The sequence below is a fragment of the Diabrotica virgifera genome, chromosome 10 (genome assembly GCF_917563875.1).
Source record: "Diabrotica virgifera virgifera chromosome 10, PGI_DIABVI_V3a".
Taxonomy (NCBI): domain Eukaryota; kingdom Metazoa; phylum Arthropoda; class Insecta; order Coleoptera; family Chrysomelidae; genus Diabrotica; species Diabrotica virgifera.
Window position 1 is genome coordinate 131,118,087 of NC_065452.1, and position 13,834 is coordinate 131,131,920.

At 33.5% G+C, this 13,834-nt stretch overlaps 1 protein-coding gene across 1 annotated transcript in view; it reads left to right on the forward strand.

Annotated features, from left to right (window-relative positions):
- The window catches only part of LOC114335111 (aspartyl/asparaginyl beta-hydroxylase), a 394,028-nt gene that overhangs the window by 328,094 nt on the left and 52,100 nt on the right, over positions 1-13,834 (forward strand). The window contains exon 7 of the mRNA XM_050641270.1: positions 2,198-2,317. Coding sequence (XP_050497227.1) covers positions 2,198-2,317 — 120 coding nt within the window. The remainder of the gene's footprint in view (positions 1-2,197; positions 2,318-13,834) is intronic.

Below are 13,834 nucleotides of genomic sequence, written 5' to 3' on the forward strand. Positions count from 1 at the left end.
GTTACCGCCAATGTGAAATTCATGCTGTGATACGTTTTTTAAATGCAAAATGGATTTCACCTATTGACATTCATCGTCAGTAATCGAAGTTTATGGGTAAAAGTGCATATCTGTTCAACGTGTTCGCAAATGGTGGAGAGAATTAAGTGAAGGCAGGAAATTCAGGATAAATCTGAATTTCTTCCGCTCGGCCTTCAATGAATTCTCTACATCATTTGTGAACATGTTGAACAGATATGCATTGTTATCCATAAAATTCGATTAACTGACGATGAATATCAGAAAATGAAATCCATTTAGCATTTAAAAAACGTATCACAGCATGAATTTCACATTGGCGGTAAGAGTGACCGGGACCTCTATCTTCGAAAGCTGCCAGGCCGACAGTGAGCAATGCAGCGAGTAGAAATTGGTGGAGTAAGAGAGATGGAGAGTTGATGTGTAAGGCAGTATTGCCAGAGTTCCCTCTACCCACCTATTATTTGTTTTAACTGCTCCAATAATTGCTCTTAATAATATCTCTTAAGTTCCATTCGATCTTGTTTCTGAGCTTTTCCATTCTCGTTTGGTTCTGTATTTCTTTTTTGCTTCATTCTATGTGTGTGTTGGTCTACATTTCTTCTTTTTTCTAGAGCCTTGTAATGCAGAACATGGGTCTATTGAATAAAAAGAAGTATTTGCTTTTACTTACAAGTATTTAAGTATTTACTTAATAGTAATTAAATAAAGCATTAAAGAAATGACTTTATTCAATTACTATTAAGTAAATACTTAAATACTTGTAAGTAAAAGCAAATACTTCTTTTTATTCAATAGACCCAATGTCTAGCAATAGTTTACGTTGGTTTTCGTAATTCATGATCAATCCATAGCCGTTTAGTTTATTTTCTGTAAATTTCGATTATGCATCGATTATTCTAAGATTGGAGAAACACTTCCTTAAATCACATGCACATGTGGGATAATCCAAGACAGGATATGAAGCACTGCATATAGGACTCAGCTTTGGAACTAGAAATGAAGCTGGAGATGATATGCTTGAATTAACAACAGCATTAGGTGGCTATTTCTATGTCTCAATTCCATACAATAAAACTGATTTCTCTTAAGTCATATCCAGTTATTATTAATATATTGGGAGACCCGTTGAGTGGCCTAAATGTTTTTAAAACTGTTCTGTACGCTCTCAACCTATTCTTCTTTCTTCTTCATGTACCATATCCTTTCAGAACGTTGTTTACCATCACAGATTACACAGATATCTTAATTTTATTCACTGCCAACCTAAATAGCATGCTTGTATCCATACCGTGCTTGTATCCATGAATCTTTTCTTCGTCCTGGACTGCGTTTGCCTGGTATTCTCCTTTGCATAATATTTTATAGCAACCTATATTTGAAACCTCTCATTACATGTCCGAAGTACTCCAGCTTTCTCTTCTAGATGCCTTTGATGGTCTCAGTAGTCTTGGTGACACCTAGTATCATGGAGTTTCGAATCTTCTCCACCCAAGATACTTTAAAATTCTTCTATAGCACCACATTTCGAAAGTCTCAAGGCGATTTATACCACTTTTATTAACAGTCCAAGTCTCGACACCATAAAGAAAGACCGAAAACACGTAGCAGCGAAGTAGGCGCATCCGCAATGCCTCTGTGACATATTACCTTGGACACCCTTCTAAAAACGGCTCTAGCCTACTCAATTGTGGATCTAATTTCACCGTGACTCTCTGCGTTACAATTTAACTGATATCCAAGGTAAACAATTTTATCAACTTGGTCAAGTTTGGTACTATTTACAAATATAGAGGGTTCAAACCATTCAAGCGTAAAATTCTCCAGAACCACATGATCTATATGATACGGGACAGATACAAGATGCTTAAGTGTTACGTTTAAGCTATTCTGTTGTACGGTATGAAAGCATGGAGGTTAGAAGATAGATCCATTATCAAATTTCAGTGGTGGCCGACTTTTGCTTTTATCTTCTTTGCTTTGCTTTATCTGTTCATTATTATTTGTACCAAGGTGCTCTTGTAATAAGTTTAATGAGAAATATACCACGGTATTAAAAAGAAATCAAGGCCGTTACTTCTACAGACTTAGGGGAATATTAGCTCTAAAATATGCCTAAACTGTTGTGATCAATAATAAACTGTACTTCATAAATCTTCGAATAATCATTTTTAAGTAGCTGAGGATGAAATCCTGCCAGCTGAAAAGGCTCCTCCAAATATACAAGACAGAAGGAACACTATAATCGTCCCTCCGGCTTTCAAAGAAGTAGAACCAGATATAGAACACGTTGAAGAAGGTATTTTATGAAAATTACTTCCCTTTCCTAAAAGTTTGTGAATGAAAGTACCTACGCCTATTCTTATTAGCTATTGGATTTAATAAAACAATTGGATATTTCGACAAATACTATTTTTGTTCATGAATAACTATTTTGTAAAATACAAGCAAATTTTTATGATTTCCTCGTATTTCATCACACTGTATATTACATGGAATAAAAATTTAATGCATTCTAACAGACTAAAATTATATACAGTGATGAGCGCTAATATCCGGCAAAATAACGCAAAAGATAGAAAACATAATATATTGTGAAATAAAAATAGATGAAACTAGTAGAGGTGGAAACTATCGATATATACGTATAAATTAACATTACGTTACATAGTTTCCAACTTTTAAATGTCTGTGATAGGAGTATTTTATGAAATTTTCCGGTCACAAAGACAGTTGTCATACTCCACCGATGGTACCGATACGTCTAAAGGTGGGGAAATATGTAATATAATGTTAATTTATATGTTTATATCGATAATTTCCACCTCTACTAGTTTACTTCACAATGTACTATGTTTTCCATCTTTTGCGTTATTTTGCAGGTTATTAGCACGCTCATCACTGTATAACAACTGCCAGTCTTTTTATCATCACCAATGGTGTTACAACTTTTCGTGAGTGTTTGTCGCATTTACTATTGCCTTCCATGTTTGTCAGTTATGTGCCCAGTGGCGGTTTCTCCATAAGTGCACATGTGCACGTGAACCCCCAAAATTATTTTCACACCAACATTCATATATGTAAAATTTATCATTCTATAAATAACATTTTAATCTAACTATACTGTAATTGAAATTCGAAATAACAGATCCAAGGAGTTTATAAGTATCTAATAGGTAACATTTAATTATTTTTATTCTATTTCAAAGGAGAAACTTCACGGATGCTAGGCCTTAGCCAGAACCCCTCGTTCACCGCTCTTACGGTGGTTCCTATCCCAATGACTTTTCATAGGGCAAAATACAACTCACCACCCGCCCCGCTACCCGCTATAGCCCACAAGTTTAGATGGCCACAAGAGCACAAGTTGGATGTGATCTTATGGTGTTTTTAACGTGCACGGCACACGTACGTTTAAATTTTGCTTTCGTGAAGTTCGAATTTCGGAACAATATTAAGAATGGAAGGATTTGTTTTTTTTTTTTTTAACATCCCATTTATTTACAATCTGTAATAATGATTACAATAAGTAAATTGTTTAACAATTAAAAGAAACTTGCAGGAGACTGTCCAGTGACAATAACCTATAAAATCATAATTTTAGTACTTAACAAAATTATTTGTGACTAATAAATAAAACCCTATAAATAAAACTCTATAATAAATAAAATATTTCTGAAAATTTAAAATTTAAAATCTTGTTCGTAGATCGCTTGGAGTGTGGCGCTTTAGCCTTCTGTTTGCCTGGGGTCTCATTAGGTTCTTCGCTAGCCTGTTGGGGTGGTTTTGTAGTCGGATGTCGTATTTTTGGGCGTAACTGGCAATTTCTTCTTTGACAGTCTTCATTTGGAGATCACGATTGATGTGTTCATTGGGCATGTACCACGGTGCATTTGTGATAATGCGCAAGGTTTTCGATTGGAATCTCTCCAGGATGTCGATATTGGATCTCGACGCAGATCCCCACAGTTGGATACCATAGCTCCATATTGGCTTAATCACTGCCTTGTATACTAAAATTTTATTGTACAAACTCAGTTGTGACCTTTTTCCTATCAGCCAGTACATTTTATTGAAATTCAGACCCAACTGTTTTCTTTTCGTGAATATGTGTTTCTTCCACGTTAATCTGCGGTCCAAGTGCATACCTAGGTATTTTACGTCATCCTTTTGTTGTAGTACTTGATTATTTATTGAGACGGTTGGGCACGTATCTTTTCGATTAGTGAACGTTATATGTACTGACTTGCTTTCGTTTACTTTAATTCGCCATGTTTGTAACCAGATATTTATACTGTTAGCGTGGAATATTTAAAATCAATTAAAGGACATCGCACACATCTTATGGAAAATATAATGTCACTTAAATTCAATAAAATTTATACGAATAGATGCGTTTTAAATTAACGGTCAAATCTTATCATTGCGCCAACTCTATATTTTCAATAATAAGAGCAGAAATTGATATAAATAAATCTGAAATCAAATGGGTACGTACATAAGTTGGAGAGAGAAAAAATATTTTAAAATGCCCAAATTGTCGGTAGTCCATAAATCAGCGGATTAGTTTCACTAATCCGCTTAGACCCAGCGGGGTTTAAGCTCTTGTGAATAGCACCCAGAGCAATAGTAATTGTAACTGACACTTTTAGGCCGATGCCACATTATGCGTTTTGACCGGATGCGTTTCCGCCGCATCCGGTGTAAACGCATAGTGTGACAGATCGATCCGGTTGCGTTGGAAACGGATGCGTTTTGAGTCATCGGTACGCGCTTACAAACTGCACCAGACTAAACGCATAGTGTGACAGGTCGGTCCGGTTGCGTTGGAAACGGATGCGTTTTCACTGCATCCGGTCAAAACGCATAATGTGGCATCGGCCTTACTGACTCAAAAAATGTGATTTCGATAAACTTTAATTGCAATTTGCGCCGTAATTAATCATAATTAAGAGTTGGCGCAATGATAAGATTTGACCGTTAATTTAAAACGAATCTATTCGTATAAATTTTATTGAATTTAAGTGACATTATATTTTCTATAAGATGTGTGCGATGTCCTTTACTTCATTATATTTAGAAGAAAAATTAAAAATGCCGAAACCAAATTTGTTAATTAAGAATGAACCTCAAAGGTCGGGATTATAAATGATTATTTAAAATGGAGATTTGTGTAAAAACTTACAAATTGTGTAGGTGTGAAGCACATATTTGGAGAAGAGGAAGCATAATGAATAAAATAGAAGATACGATTTTAACTATCTGGCGCAGTCCACTTAACTAAATTTTTGATTAAAAATAATTTACAAGACGATTTTCTGAAATAATTTGAATTCTTCAATTACTTGTTACGATGCCAGTGACAACTGCAGAAACAGAACGACGTCTCTCTGCATTGAAACGTATCAAAACTTTCCTTGGAATAGCTATGGGCTAGGATCGATTAACTGCACTCGCAATGTTTTCAATTAAAAAAAAAATGATTCAAGAAATTCCAAATTTTACTGAATTTGTTTGTGAATAATTTATCTAAAATAAAAGGCGGCTGAATTTCGTTTCAAAACTTGCTTGTAACATTTAAACACTGAATTATAATTTTAAGGGCCGGTTGTTCGAACGCTAATCAGCAATGATCACTATCAAATATTTAATTACTGTCACAACTGTCAATGTCAACTTTGATTGGGTTGCTGAAAACATAATTATTGATTACAGTTATGAAATTAGTTAATCAATTATGTTAATAATTGTTATGTTAATTGATTAACTAATCTCATAATTATAATCAATTACGTTTTCAGCAACCCAATCGAAGTTGACATTGACAGTTGTGACAGTAATTAAATATTTGACAGTGATCATTGTTGATTAGCGTTCGAACAACCGGCCCTTAGTCAATAAAATACATTATTTATTGTAATTTTTAATAAGGTCCTTTGATTTTTACAATTTGACGACACTCAAAAAATTTTACCTACGGAAATAGGGTCTCAAGCTCTTTTTATATGTTGAATGGGTTGCATATGTGAGTTCATTTTAAATGAAGTGAAGAAACACAGACTTACAATCATTTAATAATACTTCGACGACCGGTTTCGATTTCTACACTATTCAGATCATCTTCAGGTCCGCGTTACAAGTAGTTAAATGCTACAATTAAAGAAAGCCAGAGTTAGAACTTGTTTTTCTGAAATGTCAACAGTTGCATACTTTTCAAAATTTTTGGGCTTTCTATTTGCATTTTGATACAACCAGACAATGTTCTAACTCTGGCTTTCTTTAATTGTAGCATTTAACTACTTGTAACGCGGACCTGAAGATGATCTGAATAGTGTAGAGATCGAAACCGGTCGTCGAAGTATTATTAAATGATTGTGAGTAAGTCTGTGTTTCTTTACTTCATTCGTCTTTTTATATATTAATATTATGTGTGCACCCCCAATATTTTACACCAGGCGCCGCCACTGCATGTGCCTTATTATTTTTGTAGTGCCTATCCGTTTCGGATGTTGGCGACCATCATGGCAATCTGTACTTTGCACACTGTTGTTCTGAAAAGATTTGTAGTGGTTGTGTTGAACCACGTACGTAGATTTTTCAGCCAGGAAATCCTTCGCCTTCCTGTTCTTAGTTTTCCTTCTACTTTTCCCTGTAAAATTAGTTGTAAATTCATATCTCTCGCTGTTCCTCATTCTCTTTTCTTTCTTTTTCTTTTTGTATTCTTAATAAAGCGCTCTGATTAGTAAAGTGGTCGGTATAAGATATCTTCAGGATTCGACGATAAAGGAATATTTCGAAAGCATCAATTTTCCTGCAGGTGGCATCTGTGAGCGTCCACAACTCAACTCCGTACAAGAGTATTTTATACAGTATACAGTGGTCCTGTGCCACTATTTGCCATTGTCTTACCTGTCCACCTGCAGACGTCTTACAGACCTTTTCTCATCTGGTCTTTCCCAAAACATATTGTTAATAAGGCGATTGTGTAACCACAATGTTACTTTTATGACATATCCTGCCCATCTTAGTCTTATTCTTCAGGTATCGTCTCCTCTAAGGAGGTTGGTAATAGGGAACTTGCATAAATTTTTAAATATTAAAATTATATTAAAAAACATAAGGTAACCTGATCTTAAAACGTTTGCATGCAAAAAAAACAATATTTTTAACCCATACGTTTATTAAGAGGCTTTGAAAATGCTATAAAATTCAAATTTCTTAGGAGGCGCTTGAACGTGCTTCTATTGGTCTGACGTCACGTACCACGGTCAACCGGGCTGCGAATTTACAAACCCTATACAATTTCAGTCACGGCAGCGACTGAATTCGAGTAGGGTTTGTATGCAAAATATTAGTTACATATCCTATGCTATTTCGATCCAGAAATTACAGTAGGAAAATGAAAGAATACCCATGAACGAACATATAAAACACGCTGTATTTTCCTGTCACCGTGTCACACAAAAAATTGACCAGCGCAAGTACATGTAATAATTATTGTTACATGTACTTGCACTGGACAATTTTCTTTGTGACACGGTGACAGGAAAATACAGCGTGTTTTATATGTTCGTTCATGGGTATTCTTTCATTTTTCCGACTGTAACTGTATTGGTGTAGGATTTGCAAACGAAATTTTTGGTTATTATTGAGTAAATGTCTATACTGTTTCAGTCATGTAAGTAAAACTAATCAAATATTTACTAAGTGGATTTATTATTATGTATATCATAAAATTTAGATATGTTTTGAAAATTATAATGAATAATGCATATTTGGATAATAGTAAAAATTAAAAACAAATGAATAATTAGTAATGTAAGAATATATACAGTATGTCCCTGTAAGTTAGAACCATATGGAAAAAATTTTTATTATTGATTTTACGCAAAAAAGATATTCTTCATAAAAAGTTCTGAATGCTCTAAAACCGAAGATGCAATCATCTGATATTAAGTTTTATTAATAGTATATGAGAGATGTCAAAAAATATGAATTTCTGTTAAGAGTAAAGTAGGTATCTACTTAATCTTTACACAGAGAGGGTCTAAATTTAGGAATAAATTTATTTTCTCTAAAATGGACGATTTGGGAGAAAAATCCCGAAATAGGTCGATTTTTATTTTTAAATTACAATTTTTTTGGATATATTTCATACTAGTGACGTCATCCATCTAAGCGTGATGACGTAATCGATGATTTTGTTAAATGGGAATAGAGGGCATGTGGCACCTCATTTGAAAGGGTGTTCAAGTCTTTGTTCAGTAATATAAACAATATCATTATTTATACAGGGTGACCAAAAAAATAATTTTTTAATTAAATTAATTGACGCAAAAAGAAGAATGTATGTAATTTATTTAACTCAAAATACATTTTATTGCTATCAATAAATAGAAAAAATGTTTATTTCACAAATAAACATTTCTTCTTGCTTAAATTAAATCACAAACAACCTCCCACGTACATAACTCTTGGCAGTTTGAAAATTTAATTTAATCCAAAAACCAATGTTTATTTGCCAAATAAACAGTTTTTTCTATTTTCTGACAGCGATAGAAAGTATTTTGATTTAAATAAATTGCATACATTCTTCTTTTTTCGTCAATTAATATAATTCAAAAATTATTTTTTTGGCCACCCTGTATAAATAATGATATTTGTGTTTATATTACTGAATAGAGAATTGAGCACCCTTTCAAATGAGATGCCACACGACCCATATTCCCATTTAAAAAAATCATCGATTACGTCATCACGGTCAGATGGACGACGTCACTATTATGAAATACATATATGCCAAAAAATTATAATTTAAAAATAAAAATCGACCTGTTTCGGTATTTTTCTCTCAAGTCGTCCATTTTAGAGAAAATGAATTTATTCCATAATTTAGCCCCTCTCTGTATAAAGATACTACGTTACTCTTAAAAGAAATTCATATTTTTTGACATCTCTCATATACTATTAATAAAACTTTATATCAGATGATTGTATCTTCGGTTTTAGACCATGCAGAACTTTTTATGAAGAATATCTTTTTTTCGTAAAGTCAATAATAAAAAAGTTTTCCATATGGTTCCAACTTACAGGGATATACTGTATATATTCGTACATTAGTAATTATTCATTTGTTTTTAATTTTTAATATTATCCAAATATGTATTATTCATTTTAATTTTCAAAACATATCTAAATTTTATGATATAATAATAAATCCACTTAGTAAATATTTGATTAGTTTTACTTACATGACTGAAACAGTATAGAATTTGCTAAATAATAACCAAAAATTTCGTTTGCAAATCCTACACCAATACAGTTAATTTCTGGACCGAAATAGCATAGGATATGTAACTAATATTCTGCATAAAAACCCTACTCGAATTCAGTCGCTGCCGTGACTGAAATGGTATAGGTTTTGTAAATTCGCAACCGGGCTAGGAGTCGAAAACAACGCGATTAGAGTATTACGGGAATTGTATATTACATTTTAACATTTAATTGAAAAATACCCGGTAGTATTTGTATTCTTGTTATAGTTCTACAATCAGTTGTATAGTTTCAAAGTGAAATTTATAAATCTTTAGAAATTGCTACTTTTCTAAAGGGTTTAAACGCATAAGTACTATTACTCATGAGGGTTTTTCAAAACAAAGCGATTAGGTTATTCTGGGGATTGTATAGTACATTTTAATCGTCTTTAATAATTGAAATGCTGTGGGTAAGTTTAATTTAATTGCACTAACTTGGGGATTAAAAATACAAGATCTTAAATATTTACTAATTAATGGAACAGATTTTGCAAATATTCTCGAAGCATTTCTTTCCCTTATGGCGAAATCATCTCCAAGGCCGATGCCGCACTGCAGGAAGTTTGGTAGGATGGTGGATGGTAGATACCTGCCTGGCGACCATCCAGCTACTTATAACACGAATAATACAACGACGGTAGCCGCAGTGGCCTCCCACTACCATCTAACCATCCGGTGGTCCGCCAGGCGTCTATCCACCCATATCAATCGTGTTTGATAATCCATCCGGGTAGCCTCGCTATGGATGAAAGCGTAATAAGTGCTGTGTATAAAAGAAGGTCAATTTGGGACCCAGCAGACCCACTATGTGACGAAACATGGCTTAAAATATATGTTTTATTTATTCTTTGCAGCTGCATTAAAAAATCCAATATTCAAGTCAGGTGAATTTAAAAAACAATTTTTGCCATAAGTCGATTTTTCTCCACTTTCTGAAAAGTTTAGTGAGTGAGTTTTACCTCTAATATGCTAAAAAACAAACCAAATGTAACGTAACAAATGAAACAAACGATTCCTCAGCAGTCAGTTGGATACTGATTTCTGACCTCATTTCACTATTTCACTGCGTCCAGGATGCAGCGACCCTCCACCATCCACCTTTAAAATCCACCCTCCAAGCCACCATCTAGCATCCTGCAGTGCGGCATCGGCTCAAGAGACATAAATGTGTGTCCTGTTCTTATCTTGTTTAGAGTTAGAAATGGATGCATTATTTGTGTTTTATTTCCATTAACTAAAACGTATAAAATGAAACGTGAAACGTATACAATCTAGGTCTGTATTAAAACTTCATCACTGTACAATTCACAGACAAACTTTTAAATTGTTTTGCTTCCTCTTCTTTCGCATCTTCATCACAAGATACAGAAGCACTTTTATTGTACCAATAGTCATCACTACCACTATATTCACTATTATCTTCAAATACAGAACTTCCTGATTCACTTTTTGTATCTTCAAATAATGTTTCAAGTCTTTATAGGTGAAGTTCCTGCATCCTTATTATGTTGTTCTGAAGCTATTTTCTTGTGGCATTTTTACAATTTTAAATATTTATAATGGGAAATAAGCCACAATATTATTAAAAAATGATTTTTATTAACGTTTCGACGCCCAAATCGGGTGCCGTTGTCAAAATACAAAATACTATTAACATAAGCAAAAATGTTGTTGCTTAGTAAAAAAATTCTTCTAATAATTTATTTAATTTGACTCATTTATATCGGCAATTCAGCTACATATGATACATTTTAAAGTAGAAGACTTTAAAATGATATTGCCAATATTTATGAGTTGCGTTCCTGGGACGACTTTACTGAAAGATAGTTCATTCGATTACATGAAATCAACTATGAATGAACTATCTTTCAGTAAAGTCGTCCCAGGAACGCAACTCATAAATATTGGCAATATCATTTTAAAGTCTTCTACTTTAAAATGTATCATATGTATCTGAATTGCCGATATAAATGAGTCAAATTAAATAAATTATTAGAAGAATTTTTTTACTAAGCAACAACATTTTTGTTTATGTTAATAGTATTTTGTATTTTGACAACGGCACCCGATTTGGGCGTCGAAACGTTAATAAAAATCATTTTTTAATAATATTGTGGCTTATTTCCCATTATAAATATTTAAAATCCTTATTATGTATTTGCAATGGTGACAACTCGACTGTAAAGGCCGCGTCTCACCATCAAATAATTTGATCAAACAGTTTGAGCAAACTCCGGAAGTACGTCAAAGTCACGTCACAATTGAAGTTTTTTTGAAATTCTAAAAATCTGTGCTCTCACTATCAGTCTAGTTTGATCAAATTTTTTGTATTGAGTTGTCTAACTTGTTTGTACTTTATTTAAAATTAAAAGTTTTCATTATTATCCACAATGAACACTCAGGATGTGACGTCACTAACTGTCACTTTCAGTTTGCTCAAACCAGTTTGATCAAATTATTTGATGGTGGGATGCGGCCTTAACACTCCTTTAAAATTTACACTGAGATATCGTTTTTGAGGTAATGCTGGTTGGTTTAATTCAGGTCCTGATTGAACTATGTTTGTGAAATTAGGATCACACTGTCTCTTATCACCATTGTCCTCTAGAACAGACTTTTAAGGGCTGCTTCCCTCACAGGCTGAAAAAAAGCTCGTTTTCTATCTAGTTGACAATCAAATATGTGCGGGACAACACCTGACTTAATAATTTTGGGACCACCCATAATCTTGAATTATATATAGTTATCATGTCTTGTTCCAACTGTAACCAATAAACAAGTTTAAGTAGGCACATTTCATGAAACGACAACTAATATTTTTCTTGAAATAGAAAATGTCTTATTAGGTACCTAATTAGATAAATACTCACATCGAAATGATCCTCACAGAAATAAAAAGACCTTTGCTACTTTGTGAAATATCCTTTTTATCTCGCAAGCCTGCCTTTAGCCATTTTAATCGACGTTTTTGGTTCTGCTATTAGAGTAAAAAAATGTTTGTTGGATATTCTGACAGTTGTGCTTTGGCATTCCGGCACTATATAGTACATACTCATATTAGGCAGATTTGTTTTCTATTTTGATAAAGTATATATACACTATATATGTTACAGTTCAAGTTGATTATCCAGTTGGAGTTGACTCCAACTAGTTGGAGTCAACTCTAACGGCTGGTTTCAGTAAAAGTTGATTATAAATATAAAATGAAGATTTATATTCATCCATTTCCTAGTAAAAGTAGACTCCAACTAGGAAAAGTATACTCTTCCCAATGTCATTTAGTAAAAGTTGATTCTGGTTCACACAAACAGCCGATTCTAGAAATTACATGTTACTGAATATGTTTAAATTAGTCTAGGCTGTATCGTCGCCCCCGTTAGGTAAATTACTCCGATTCGAATTTTTTGCACAAACTTACTCAAAAAGAGGTCCTTATAACAAATCTACTGGGTGCCAGGCACTACTTGATCGATAAATTGTTTAAACATTTTATTTTAGACAAATTCACAAAAATAATTTTTTCACTTCTAACAATTTTTTTTAGATCATTTGGGTTAGTCTGAGCAAAAAAAGTATTTTGTGATTTTTCTCTAAAATTGATTGTTGTCGAGTTATACGCGATTTAAAATTTGAAAAATGCGAAAATAGCCACTTTCAAGGCTTAATAACTCGGTTAAAATCCATTATTAATTATTATGAAAGTCAGAAAGTGACCAAATCAAAGTTTATAGCCCCCTCTACAAGATCCAGCAGAAATTTTTGTCACTACATATTTTATTACTAATCTTTATCTTTAATTGTTAACAATGAGCGCTAAGTGCGTATTAGGCGGCCGTCAATGGTGAGTGCTAAAGAGATACACCATTCCGGCCGTCCAATGGTGAATCTCACTCGCATTCGCATTGACGGCCGCCTCAATACACGCTTAGCGCTCATTGTTGATAATTAAAAATATTATCTTATTAATAAAATAATGACAAAAATTTCTCCAGGATCTTATACAGGTAGCTTTAATTTTTGATTTTTTTTAGTTTCTGACTTTCATAATATATAATATCGTATGGCATTTTTGCCTTTCGGACAGTTCCGGCGCCAATTACATATTTGAACCTGTTTCAAGTAACTAGTGTCGATGTACACTAGCCCAGGGGGACCGACGGCTTAATGTGCTCTCCGAGGCACGGTGAGACGGCTCGTGTCATTATTGGAAATGAAAATGGTTTGTCTTTGGCAGGACCGCAAATAATGATATGTACTACCAGTGGTACATGTATTACAGATTGAGAACCGCTGCTTTACATAATATGAGATAGAGTAGATAAAAATTATTTTTGTGAATTTGGTTAACAAAAATTGGTCAAACAATTTTTCGACCGCGATACCGCGTGACACCCTGTGTATTTGTTATAAGGATTGTTATACGGATGTATTTCTTTGAGTAAGTTTGTGCAAAAAATCGAATCAGAATAATTTACCTAACGGGGCCGACGTTACAGGCTATA